The 13,841-nt window shown below is 40.3% G+C and overlaps 1 protein-coding gene across 1 annotated transcript in view; it reads left to right on the top strand.

Moving 5' to 3' along the window:
• VSTM2A (V-set and transmembrane domain containing 2A) overlaps window positions 1-13,593 on the top strand; it is a 31,648-nt gene extending 18,055 nt beyond the window's left edge. The window contains exon 3 of the mRNA XM_019653024.1: window positions 13,365-13,593. Within this exon, the coding sequence (XP_019508569.1) occupies window positions 13,365-13,492 (128 nt within the window). The 3' untranslated portion in view covers window positions 13,493-13,593. The remainder of the gene's footprint in view (window positions 1-13,364) is intronic.
• Window positions 13,594-13,841: the final 248 nt, after the last annotated feature.

Raw genomic sequence — 13,841 nt, 5'->3', positions numbered from 1 at the left:
CCTCTTCTTCAGTCAGTTGCCACAATGAATTAATTAGTCATTCAGTCCTACTGAGTGTTTCCTCAAAATATCCTTGAACAAATGCATCTTTTCTGTTCCCCCAACATGGGTTTCGCTCCAATAGCATCTAATGACACACATGTCTCAATTCCAGTACAAGGAACAGATCACAAGCGAGCAAGTAGTAGATACTGATATTTCCAAGGCACCTTCCCTACCTTTCATGGTCTAATTTCCAGCCCTGTTTCCCCCGAGTTCCTAATCCTCACATACAACCTTCCTAAGTGGCATTTCCTGAATGTTTTTAGATGCTTTGTCCCCTCTATGATGAGTTTGCCCACGCTGTTTTCTTTGCCTGAGTCTTTCCCCATGGTCTGAGTTCCCACTTAAATGCAAATCATTTTGTAAAGCTTTCCCCTATTGTCTTAGTCAGGTTGGCTGTTCCCTCACTCCGGTCTCCCCAGCCATGTATTTACACTTACTTAGAAGCTATGGATGCGCCATGTACGGGAGCCACCTTTTCCTGGGGCTTCTCTCCTCTCAGTGCTGGAGGTCGCACATTCTGAGGAGCCCGTCCGTCTCAGGCAGGATAGCTGGTCGCCCTAACAAGACCTTCGTGGCTACAAATATTACAGCTTGCATTCCGCTAAGTGCCCAGAGCAAGCGGAGCTCACGGTTGGGGAAGAAGACAAGGAAAAGAGAGGGGAACAGTATATCTTTGTTTTTATCTTATTTTTCTTATAATTATATTTGCACACATTATGTTGCCACTATTCCAAAACCGATCAAGATTCCTAAGCAGTGTTTCTCAGAGTGTGTAGTGCAGATGGCCTGTGGCAGACTCACCAAGGAGCTGGTGAAAAAGTCATATTCTAGGATTTCACACAGCACCTACTGAATCAAAACTCTGAGTGTAGAACCAGAAATAGGCATTGTTATGTGCAGTAAATGATGAGAATCATTAACTCTAAAATGCTTTTATCATTTACTATGAGGTGTGAATGTGTGTGTTGCTATAAAATACTCTTTTAGAAACTGGTCATTGGCTATTATTTTCCTCCCAGTACTGGGATGGCCTTTCGCGAAGCTGTCCTGTGAGCTCCTGTGACCAGCAGCTGGCGCTTGTAGGAAAGCTGGCTGTGGCTGAGGTGTAGGGATGTTTCCACGTGGAGCCTCAGCAGGAATGCTGATTCTCTGAACTCGGAAACACGGTTATTTGTTTCCACCATGATGTGAGCCTGAGTGCTCAGAGGCAGCTGCCGCTCCAGCTGCTGGAAGCCAAGGGCGCCCCAAAGTCCCTCTGCTGCTGACAAACATGGCAGCTTTCCAAGTCGCGGCCAGATTTAGCAGGAACTATCTTAAAACAGAAGTCAAAGCTGCTGGGGAGGGTCCTGCAGGAGATGGTTTTCCTGATTTAAAATGTGAGGAAGTGGTGCACGGCATCCAGGTAGAGAGCCAGTCGTGTAGCTCAGACCTTAATGTTGATTCTGGTTGAAATGACCCAACTTGGCTGCGTACACTGGTTAAATTAATTGTATCATTGTCATTCTATCAGTACAGCGGCTGCTGTGTAAATCAAGTGTCTATGCATAAGGTGAAAAATAGATTTGAGGCAGTGCTTTGGATAACACAGGCCAAGGAGCCTGCTAGAGATGTCTGAACCGGAAGGGTGGAGTTTAACAGTGAATACTGACTGCACCCTCCCACAAACCATATTTAACTTAACTGCCTGAAACTCAGTCACTGGCTGAGTCTACCAAACCAAGGACCAGCTGCAGGCTGGAAGGGCTTTCCACGCGGCCGGGACCACACAGGTCCACTTCTGACCAGAGCTCTGTAAGTGAGGAGACGTGCCGCTGAATTGGCTGATGTCTTAAGCTCTTGTCTCTGACGATTTCATGAAGCTGCCAGAGGAGCAGCTTTCTGGATAGATGGCCAAAGGGGAGAGACGCTGCCGGAAAGATCCCACTCTGTGGGTCAAGGTGATGCAGGTCCTAAAAGACAGGTAAGGGCTTCTTCTCCCAAGGAACATTGTAGCCTGACTGAGGTGTGCTCATCTCAGCTGCAAAGAGCAGAAATAAACAGGAAGCAGCCCCTCTGTCATCTGCGTCTGGCCCAGCCACTCACCAGCAGAGGCGGTAGACACAGCGGTTAGGGAGGAAGACCGGTCACGTCTCGTCCCCATCACTCATGGCTGTGTATGGCTCCGTGTCCTCATTTGGAGGGTTAAATGACATTATACGCACAGATACAGCATGGCGCTGCCCAAGCCTCAGTGAATGATAACTGCTCGCTGGGTTCATATGACCAGTGTTGCATGTGCTTATATATTATCACCAGCAGCAGGATAAAGGTGAGGGAAAAGGTGAGTCAAGCCCTACACGCTTCACTCTCCTGTGGCAAGTACTGTCCTTGTTGGGTGTGTGTCAGTGACGAGTTAAAGAAGGAAGACTGGGTCTTCACTCCTGGCTTGTGTTTTATCGTTCATAATTTCAGAACTCACTCCCGTCACAACGCCGTGAATTGATGAGAAGTTTTCCCCTCTATAACTATGCCACATTAGCCACCAGCTGGCTTTCCCGAGGTCATAACTAGATCCTTACTGTACAACATAATGAAATCCAACTGATTTTTAAGAATTTGAGCTGTGTGACCGGAATAAACAATATGAATTTGGAAGTCGCAATTATACAAACTGGCTGCTATCTTAATTCAATTCAAGCTTTCAAAAAAAGACCCTCGGAATGTTTTAAATCATAAAATAAACATAGACGCATCTAAAAACATGAACAAGTGAAAATATTGTTGAAGGATTTACAGAAAGAGAAAAATAAAGTATCTTTAAACCCTCTCATAAGAAGGACAGCCTGTTGGTAGTGGAATGATACAGATTCAATTCTGAGACGCACTCTGCAAGCTTGGTTGTTGAGGGAGCTGTGTACACAGTCTCCTTGAGCCGCCCAGACGAAACTGAGGCAGAAGCGCATATGTCCCAGGGTGGCTTTCAACATTAAGTGACATAAGAGGAAACCTGGCATATGAGCGAGCTCAGCAATTGTTAGTTCTCTTCCTCTCTCACTATCCGAAATCAAAGTATATACTTAAATAACCATGATTTAAGAGGATCATTAAGGAACATAAATATGAATAGAGATGAAAGAAAAGAAGCCTGGGAATCTCTAAAATTATGCAACATAATATAATATCTGGTGAATTAAAGCAATATAATGAAGGAAGGGTTTATTTAATTAATAAATGACAAAAGGCAACATTATCACAATTTATGATATCTATCCAAATGAGCTCTGATTGAAGAGCTAAGCCGAAAAGAAAAATCAGATATAGAAAGATTAGCATAAAATCAGGGGCCTGAGGCTTTGAAGATTTACAATTACAAAAAATGCAAATGACATAACATTTCACTATATAAAATTTAAAACATGTGTTTAATCAAATGTAACCAAAAGGTGATACAACCGACAAGGAAATATTTGTGTCTAATACTTAGAAAAGAAGGAAAAGGTGTCAATTTTTCTGATGCTATGATTATGTAATACACTTTAAGTGACTTAGAGATATGAAAAGTGATAATATTGATAAAGACAAGACAAAGATATAAATTGAAATCAATTCCCTATATGACAGCAATACCCAAATAGAAAATATTTGGGGCATAATATATAATCAATCAATAGTAACAACAAAAATGTATAAAATATCTAGCTTTTTTCCAAAGACAACAAATAAGTAGTATAAGTACGAAAAGCATTAGAACATTTGTTAAGAGTTTAGGTATGAATAAATGAGTAAAGATGCTATGTTTTTGGATGGACAATCTCAGACTGTAAATATGTCAGGTTTTTCAAAAGTATTTATAGACTTGATGCAATCCCAGTCAAAACCCTAGTCATGTTAAAATATTTGACACATATAATCTTGGCAAAGATTTTTAAAATCAACACGTATCATCAAGGTTACAATGCCTCGGGCATCCTGCTATATTATGACTTGCACAGTGAACTGGTACTTCCCTTCTGGAAGAAAATTTGGTGGGAAAAATCAGTCACAGGGCTTTTGATGGCATGGCCTATTTGTCCCTGAAGTGATGCTCCTGGGAGGAAATTCCAAGGAAATAAGGAATCAGGCAGATCCAGACCCGCTCACAGGGATACCTGTCACACAGGTGGGTCTTCCCCATAACCGGAAATACTCAAATGACTTAGAGAAGGAAAGTTACCTAACAAGAGTGGTAAACCCATAAAATAAACATTAAGCTGCTTCTAGAATCAGGTTTCCAAACAATGATTAATGAAGTTAGAAAAGACTCAACACAAAATTTAATGTGAAAAAATATAGGATGCAAACCTTTCAAGTGAAAAAACATAGAATACTCAACTTTAAATCAATCTGAGATATGTGCATTCAAAAATGATGAGAAGACATACATGAGACTGTACATCAGGAGTCAGTATACGTTGTAGTTTTTAATTATGTGATTATTTTGTTTGTATTGATAACATCTGTACAACGATAATTTATAACTTTTGTTATAAGAAAACAAAAAAGAACGTTATTTAAAAGCTCCTAAATTTAAAAATAGGCAATGACAGACAGCTCAAGAGAAAACAAACAAATATATTCAATAAACAAAGAAAGGCAAAGTAAAATAATGACATTGTGAAGCTCATGACACATTTAAAATATATACACCATGTGTAAATATTTAAGATATACATACCATGTGTACATGCACGTATGTATATGTACATACATGTACTGTGCACACATGTGTATATTAAAAGTGTTATAAAAGTGGCGTAGTCAGAAATTGCTAGTAGCATGGAAATTAAAAACATCATATATTATATCCTGGGATCTGGGTGGAGAATCTGACCATAAGATTATTCCTTCTGTTTTTCTAAACATAATGGGTGTGCTTGATAAATTTATATTGATTCAATAATTCAAGCACCTATAAAGTCCATAAATAAAACATCATGGAATCATTTTTCCTCTCAATAGTATGACTCATTCGGCCCCCAGTTCAGAGGGAGATCAAAGCGATGAGCAATCGTGTGTCAAGGAAAACCAATACACTGGAATATTTATAAATGATAACTATGTTTATTTAATATGACTGCTTCAAAAAGTCTGAGAGAACATTTCTGCATGAATTCAGAATCCTATGTGCATGAAACAGACCCAATGTATATGGTTACACTCTTAGTGCTTGAATTAAAGCAAATTGTAAAAGGTAGGAGTTAGAATACCTTATTCTGTGAAACTGGCCACAATGGAGCTATTGGAAAAATAAAAATAGGAAATTAACTTAAGCTAATTTATCATCTTCACACATGCAGGAATTTTAATAAAGATTAAATAATGCAGTCAGATATTCCAAATTTCAAAATATACATATCTGAAGCACTGTGCTGTGAGGGGGTGTCTATTATGGGACGTTTTTCATTTGTTTTATTTAGATGTCCTATGTTCTACATCATCCTTAGCAGCATCTTCTTCAGCCATTAAGAAAATATTTTATTTTTAATTTTTCTGATTGAACAAATGTATTTGCTACAAAGGAAATTTTCTCACTTCTCATAGCATTGTAAAGAGTTAGTTTGAAAAATGCTCCATTTAGGGAGTGAGCAGTAGAATCACAACTAAACAGAAAAATATATATAACTTAGAATATAAAAAGTCACTCTATTTCCACCAATCCTATAATACAAAGCTTTTGAAGATATGAATCGTACCTTGATACTCTTGGTGTTGTTGAAGTACCTCGCACTGTGGTTAGCCCGGAATTAGAATTACATAAATGTTTGTGGATTAAATATTATGTTTGGTTTATGTATAGTGCAAAACAGCTATGAGGATAATATTGTTAAGAAGATACATGAAGGGCCGGCCGAGTGGCTCAGTTGGTTAAGAGCTTGCTCAGGAGTGTGAGCTCTGAGCAACAGCGGTTCGATGCTCGGCCCGAGCTGAGCTGCCAACAGGTGGCAGGATGGCTCAGCTAAAAAAAAAAAAAACAAACATGAATTTTTAGGAAATTTGGCCAGTCTTTAAGAAAACAACCCCAAACCACTTATGTGTTAATGGGGAGAGAGAGGATTGGAAAATAGCCTTTGAACCATCGTTCATTACATACCCATGAAAACAATAACATTCATTTATTTTTAATTGTATTTTATAAAAACTGTATCTTGGAACTTTGATGAACTGTCCTTGGCAACTGTGTACTTTTATCATTCTATTTTCATGCCTTGATAAGTAGGATATGGATTTTTAAAAAAACAAAAAAACTCTTGCTTCAGCTATCTCTGTTAATTGTGTAATTCTGATGGCTAAGAAAATTTCTGTTATGAAGATAATTTATAAAACATTCTAATTCAGATCGTTTAAAAATAGCTAGATTAAGAAAGAGGGTAAAAGCATTGGCTCAAACTTGGAAAACATATGTGCAATGTCTTAAGGCATTTTCCTTACATTAAAGCAAGTGTGTTTTCTAAAGCTATGTCATTGATGTTTTTCTATATCCCATGGCATTAGGTCCTCAAATAATTTTTTCTCTCAGAACCAAACATTGCTGAAGAAGTAAAATAATTTTTTTTTAATTTAGGCAAATTACTGTATTTAGAGTATGGTGATAGCGCTATCTTTTTCAATTTATATGAGAAGATATGTGAAAATTGTTTCTTTCCTTCTCTTTCCTTCACATTATGTCTTTACTCCAAGTCCCTTGATTGCCATTTCTCTAAAAATACGAGATGTATCTTGGATGAGGAATTTTCCTCTGATGATGTTGGAGATGGGGGTCTGTGACAACACGTAGAAAGGGTGGGTGGGAAGAGAACTGTGTCCCACCAATCAGTGAGTGATGGTTCAAACATGAAATCCATCTTTCTTACCTCTTTACTCAGCAGTCAGTAATTCTAGCCATGGTGCACTCTGTACCAGCTTCTCCCCTGGGGTGGACTGTCCTAGCCTCCCCTGGGACAAGTGCTTGGGAGTCATGGTCCCTGCATCAAAGCCACCCCATGTTGTTCTCAGTTGTCCTGACAATTTCCTCCAGGCCACTCCCCAAGTTGAATGTACTTATTTAAGCCCTTGGACAAATTTGGCATTTTTCAACACTGTTATCAGTCCAACAAAACCAGACGTGTGTGCAACCCCTAATATGGAGTTTATGAGCATTCCAAGAGGGCAAGGATTAATATCTACCTTCATGTGATGCATAAGGAGTTTGCTGATTAATAGTGAAAACATACATGCAGAAGGCATATTTAAGCTCCATGAGCAAACGGCTTTAAGCACTTTAGCAGCATTTATTTACATACCTGTAAATGTAGTGCTAAGAATAAATTATTCTTATGTATTCATTAAAGCAGTTATTATAAGCAGTATTAAAATGGCATCCTTTGAAAACACTTTATTTGTTTTTCCACTAATTTATATTGTTCTCCCTATCGTTTGTCAAAACCACTCATATTTCCGTATATTTCTAATAGGCAGCATTGAGAAAGTATAGTTTCCAAGTATGTAGAATCGCTAAATGAAATTATGACGCAAATTAGTTTGCAGAGTCAAACAGAACTGGCTTTGAACTTCAGCTGCACCACCTACGAGCTGAGGAAACTTGAACACATGGCATGCCCACTCAGCAAAGTTCCTCAATCAGCAAAAAGATCATAGTAGCCTCACAGATCATGGTCAGAGGTAAAGAAATAATTAGTGCTCAAGAAGTATTAGCTGCTATCATCATCACCATCACCACCACCATCATCCTGTCTTGCACCCAGATCACGTCTTACAAAGTGCGCTGTTTTAAGATGCACTATAATTTTAGCAGGCGGGAGCCAGCGTCACTGCTAAGTGTCCATTTTTCAGTTACTGTAGAAGGAGGAAACCCTGAAAGCCTACAGGCACTCATTGTAAGCAAGAGAGCCTGGAACATTCTGGGGTGAGTGGGGTATCACCACGCTCCTCGTCATTTTGACCTTGTGTACGAGGGTCACTGCACTATTTTCCCTCAGCTACACAAGAAGCCTTGTAACTATTGTAGACAGAGGTGTCCATCTGCTGACAAGGGAAAGCAGGAAAGGAAATTTAAACAGCGGCTGCCCCATGGTGGGGCTCAACCAATAGGCGATTTACACCACAAACTAATAAAGAATTTTTTAAAAATAGGTGATTTACATATTGGGTCAAAAGGCAGCACATTTTTATTTTTTTTAAATAGGGATTTCTGGAAGAAATTGGCACTGGATCCATAAGAATTCTAATGAAAAATATATTCTTTTCAAAAAATTATAGGCTAAAATCAATCATCCTATTATTTGACTTTCCACCTTAAACAGTGACTTAGTATGTGCAAACTTGAATACAAATTGCATTAAAAAGCTAGCTCAGATATTCTCACACACTATTTTCATTCCTTAAAGCTGGTGTCTGTAATAAGAGAAGTTTGTCAAAGGCTGGTCTGTTCCTGGTGCTGTTTGGACACTCCGTTCTTTACAAGCTGAGCCTCTGCACAGACCAAAAAAAAGGAAAAAAAACCATTGGATTGTTGCTTCTTTTGTTATTGGAGGGTTTATATTTTTAGGTTTGTTCATGTGATAAGCATCGCTAATCTTCACTTTTACAAAATAAAGTTTCTGGACTCAGACCATGGAACCTCAGTGGGAGAGAAATTACTTCCTTTCTCTTTTCTTGATCCTTTTGATTCCACTAGATACTCAAATGAGAGAGAGAGAGAGAGAGAGAGAGAGAGAGAGAGAGAGAGAGAGAGAGAGAGACCGAGACCTATGGAGAATTGTACATAGATTTACAGATAGATGCCCTGAATTGTGGCTGCTTCCATACGTAAAGCACCTACAAGCTGTACTCCCATAGGAAATTAATCCATCAGAGATTCACGGCCTAGAAAAAGTGGATGTTTGAAGAGCTAGTAAAATGGAGATGTGATGAGTTGTCTAGATTGCATCTCAACACTCAGCTTGCTTCTTTGAACAAAATACTCGTTATCTTCTCATGACCTTTCCTGGTAGACAAGTGCTCTTGTCTTTCTCTTCCGGTCACTAACTAATGGTGGCACTTTGAACAATCAGTTTAACCTTTCTTGGTTCCGGGCTATCAAGTTTGAATTAAGAGTTTGGAAAGAGAAACTCCTAGAAAGAAGACATGTAAGAATAATGGCGGAGCCACCTCTCACTGAAATATTTAAATGAATTTGGAAGAACCTCTAAGCTCTAAAAGTCTATAATAAGAAACATTCCAAATATTATTCTATCATAAGATATTTGATACGCTACTTGGAACGAAACAAACTTCCTATTAACATTTAGGAGAACTAAGAGGCTGATGATGTTTTCAAATTCACTGTTTATTAGATCAGAGTTGGGGAGAAGCTGTGTAACAACGCATTTCTTTCTCTACAGCATGCCGCAGCCGGTGCACTTGCTCTGAAGAGATGAGTGTACATTTAAATAATGGCTTCATATCCTGGTTTAACAGATGTGGACACGCTAGGGCCAGCTGGCTCGCCTCAGGGAGTTTCAGAGAGGAGCTCGTTTGTACTCTAGTTGACCTGATTGCACTGCTTTTCCTTCATGTCTGTACCTTTGCTTTCCTGCCCATTACCCATGGAACCCAGGGTGACGTTGTTCCAGGTTGCTGAGTTACCTTTTCCTGACCTGTAGCTTCCCTGACGGGGTTGTGGAGAAACAGAGGTGAGGCAGTGCACACAGAGTGCTTGCCGCATCTCCCCTGACACACAGTACACGCCCCATCCAGTTCAGTCATCCTAGAGGCTGACGTTAGCATGAAGAGGGGTGCAGCATCCTTAAAGAGGCTCCCTGTCTTGCTGCCTCATGGGCGGAGACCCAGCGAAGACAACATGGTGGTACAGATGGAACAGTCTGAGAGGGAGGGTGCCCAAGGGGAGCTGAGTTCTTTCAGCTGGCAGGCGGGTGAGAGGGGCCAGGCCGGCCTTCCAGTCTGGGAAGTTGTGCTGAGTTCCATGAGGCGGGCAGGTAGGGACCTCACTGCCCGCAGGCCCTTGTGACAGGGCGGTGGAGCTGCTTAGCGTCTGTCTCTACCTGACTGCTGAAGATGCCACCATCTCAGCCACGGTGCTGTGATTGTTTTCTTTGGTTCTTTTAACAGAAATAGATGGGATGTTCTTGCATGCTCTGAGATGATCATTATAGTGAAGATAAAATATTTGAGGCCCTTTTCCATAGTGCTCCTTGGCCACACCCTCACTTGTCACAGGCACTCTCCTGAGGCACGCTTGCTCGCCCACAGCTCAGTGAAGGCCGTGTGGCTGGCTACTGCGTGAGGCATCAAAAGGGCTGAAAATTGGGAGCTAACTTCCTACGCTCCTTGGGCACCTAAGACTTCTTATACCTTTCCATTTGCAAAATGGAAGAAATACTTTCCGTGCTTTACAAAGGCAGAGGGAATTATACCTGAGCGAGCACTAGAAAAATCTTTAAGCAGAAAAACAAATGAAAGGTGCCATATTAAAGAGAAGTCGAAGGACATCCTGAAATGGCATTCTGAGAGAAAAACCTCGAGGTTCCCTTGGCTCCGCCTCCTCTGGGCACTATCTGTACATGTCCTTCACAGAATTTACATCATAGCATCTCCTTTCCTTCTTCACGGGCCATTTTATGCTGGGGGCAAGTGTTTGAAACCTCTGAACGCATTGTTTTTGACATTGAGAGTAATAAAAAATAATGGCTGAAATTTCACCCCTCGCCTTTAATGAGCTTACAGTGTAACCAGTGAGATAAGATACAAATACAATGAATTTCAGGTCAATGTAAGCCACACTGAGGCCAAAGGAGAGGCCACCCCAACATACTGCTGAAGTTAGAGGAGAGAGCTTACAGCTGGCCGGTGGGAGCAGACACAGGGAAGAGCGGGTTCCTGGAGGTCAAGAGCTGCTTAAACGCGTGGGCATATTAGGGGGAAAGGGCTAGACTGCTTGGCTGGGGCATCAAGCAAAAGACTACATAAAGCAAAGTGGTGATCCTATCCCAAAACAATGTCTGACACGCTAATATGGAAAAAAAACCCATGAATGTACAAATAGTTATTATGCACCTCTTAGAACACATGGAACAAATACGCATCTTATTTGGGATCTTAGAAGTGGCAGCAGAGAAAATTAGAACTCAAGCGTCCTGGCCACTCTCCTGGCTTCCTCATTCATGAAATGTTTCCACCTGTAAGAGTGAGACTGGCGCAGGACGAGTGGCCAGAGTTTGCTGTTTAAAAATAAATTTTAACTTTCTATAGAATAGGCCATAGCCTGTTTGATAAGCAATGTTTATATTCAGAATAGGGAATGATGTTACATGTTATATTCAGAATGGTATACATCTAAATAAAAATGACTGATGGTCACTTGTTAAAATTACATGGACAAATTATACTCTTATAGGTTCTCAGATTTCACGTCTAAGTCTTTCGGATTACAAAGATAAGGAGTGCACAGCTCTTCATTCAAGGTATAAATAAAACATAGAAAGAAGAGATAAAATATCAGTGATTTGCTTCAGAATTCACTGTGCAGGAAAGAAAAACTTTATAGCCAGCCTGGCAAATAAATGTCATTTAATTAAAAATAAGCTAGGAAATGCAAGTGCCCAGAGTGGATGAATGACCTGGAAAAAACAAAGTACTATGTTCCCGTGGCCTATAAGATGGCCATTCAAAGGTTTAGTGGCCTTAAAATACTCTCTACCGTGTATCATTAGGGTTCTTTCCAATGATACTGCTCATGTAAAGTTTGTTTTAACTTGCACATGCTGGACATAGTATGGTGGGAAACGCTGGGTCAAAATAAGTAGCTGTTCCCTTTATGTCTCATAGGAATGAGGGGGCGGGTGTTTTCTGTGGACAGAAGATTACTCGAGGAAGGGGAAGATTTATAAGTCAGTTGCAGTGTGTTTGAGCCAATCTGCAATGCCCATGCTAAAAAGGAAATCGTTATTTCAAAAATGTCTCTTTCGAAGCGTAAACCTCTTTACTTAGCATTATTGCTTTTAGCATTTTTTAACTTCTTTCCAGTAGAGGACATACATTGTGTCAAGTGCCACTGGCTAATTACAGAGCCACGTAATCAATCATTCCTTTGTTTTCATTTTCAGAAAATGAATCCCTGTAAAAGTATCTCTCAAAAGATAGCTGTCAAAAGATAACAAGAACACACACTTAAATGGGGGAAGCTCTGAGGCTAGTGGTTCTAAATACATGGTGTATATTTTCCTTTCATGGTCTTTGTACTTTAAGCTGCACATGGACTACAGGGTCACTTTTGCATTTTTGAGCCTTAGCGCCCAGATTGAGAGAGGAAACACTCTCCAGAGACCCACCGCTAAGTTCTGGGTCTTCAGTCATTAGGTGTCTCTGAAGAGCTATGGTGTTAAATATATGGCTCATCTACCAAACAAAGCTGAATCAATGGCCGCATCAGGTCACCTAACTGAACAGCAGCAGGGTGAGGCCACCAAATGGCCACTTTAGAGCCAATCCCTAAACATTTATTCTGTGGTGACTTTTTGACAGCATGTATTTTTGCCTCAATTGTTATAATTGTCAGTGTGTACCTGAACATGATTTAGCCAAAATACTCAGAGGATTGAATGTCTCTACCCTTACCCGCTTCGACCCCAGTCAATCTTTCTCCAAATTAAAAAAAAAAAAAAAAAGGAAAAAAGAAAAGAAATGCTTTGAGCCTGATTACATTCTTGTTTTCTTACTAACCCAGGTACTTAACACATCATTTGCACCTAGAAACTTACTAGATAAACTATATGAAGAAGCATTGCAAAAATACAATTGAATCCTTTCCCTTAAATAGTCTCGAAGTGCTTTAAAAAGTCCCAATTCTTGATAACACTAACTTTTCCTCAGATTTCAAGGGTAAAAATTGAGAAAAACCTTCCTCTGAAAGAAAATGCCCAAATGCACCCATCCCAGATCACCCCCCACCCTGGGAAGCCTGCCGCTCTCAGTTTGGTTTCATCTCTGTGGTTTTGTGCTTACGCAGCAGTAAAGCAGGGGGTGTAATTTTGGGTACCGGTCTAGAAATGCCCCATGCCTATAGGGAATGACCCTCCAAGAATTAACTGGAGGGAAAGGGTTCTGGATTCGTTGCTCTCGGAGTTCCCAACTGTGGAATGGCATTGTTTGAAAACAAACAAAACAAACAAGACCACCTTCCCAGGACTGAAATACTGTGTATGTGTTGTTGTTTGCAGTGCATGCCAAGACATTCATGAGCACCACAGCCAAGCTGGCAAGCTAATTAAATATATATGTGTATGTGTTTAAAACAGCCTAATAAGGAGCATTGGAAATCTTCAAGATGAGCGAATATCTTATAACTTCTTCCGCAGGTGCGAGGATAGCTACAAGCCATGGACTTTCTGTCCTGCTTCTTGTTTGTGGCTTTGTGAAGGGTGCTTTGCTTTAATCTAAAGTGCTGACTTTTTTCCAATATCACTTTCTCTTCTTAAAGCAAAGAGCAAATCGCCTGTAAAATCTACGGAGCGGACAGCAAACTTGACCCTAAACTCCAAGCACCACTCTGCACCCACTGTACTCTAGTTACCTACCCAACGAGCGCCTGCTTCCGGAAGCTTAAACGAAGAGGCTGTCACACGCTTTGTTCATAACATTTTCTTGGGCAAATCACTGATCTTTCCTTTCAAGAAAATTAGTGTGAAGTGCTAGGACATTTTCTAACAGCAAGACCTATTGTTTTCCTTTCCTTTCGGCTACTGAAAGCACCATCTCACTGACTGCTCAGGGGTTGGCCTGAC

This window comes from Hipposideros armiger, unplaced genomic scaffold, assembly GCF_001890085.2.
Source record: "Hipposideros armiger isolate ML-2016 unplaced genomic scaffold, ASM189008v1 scaffold_192, whole genome shotgun sequence".
Taxonomy (NCBI): Eukaryota; Metazoa; Chordata; class Mammalia; order Chiroptera; family Hipposideridae; genus Hipposideros; species Hipposideros armiger.
This window is presented reverse-complemented; position numbering and strand designations above follow the sequence as displayed.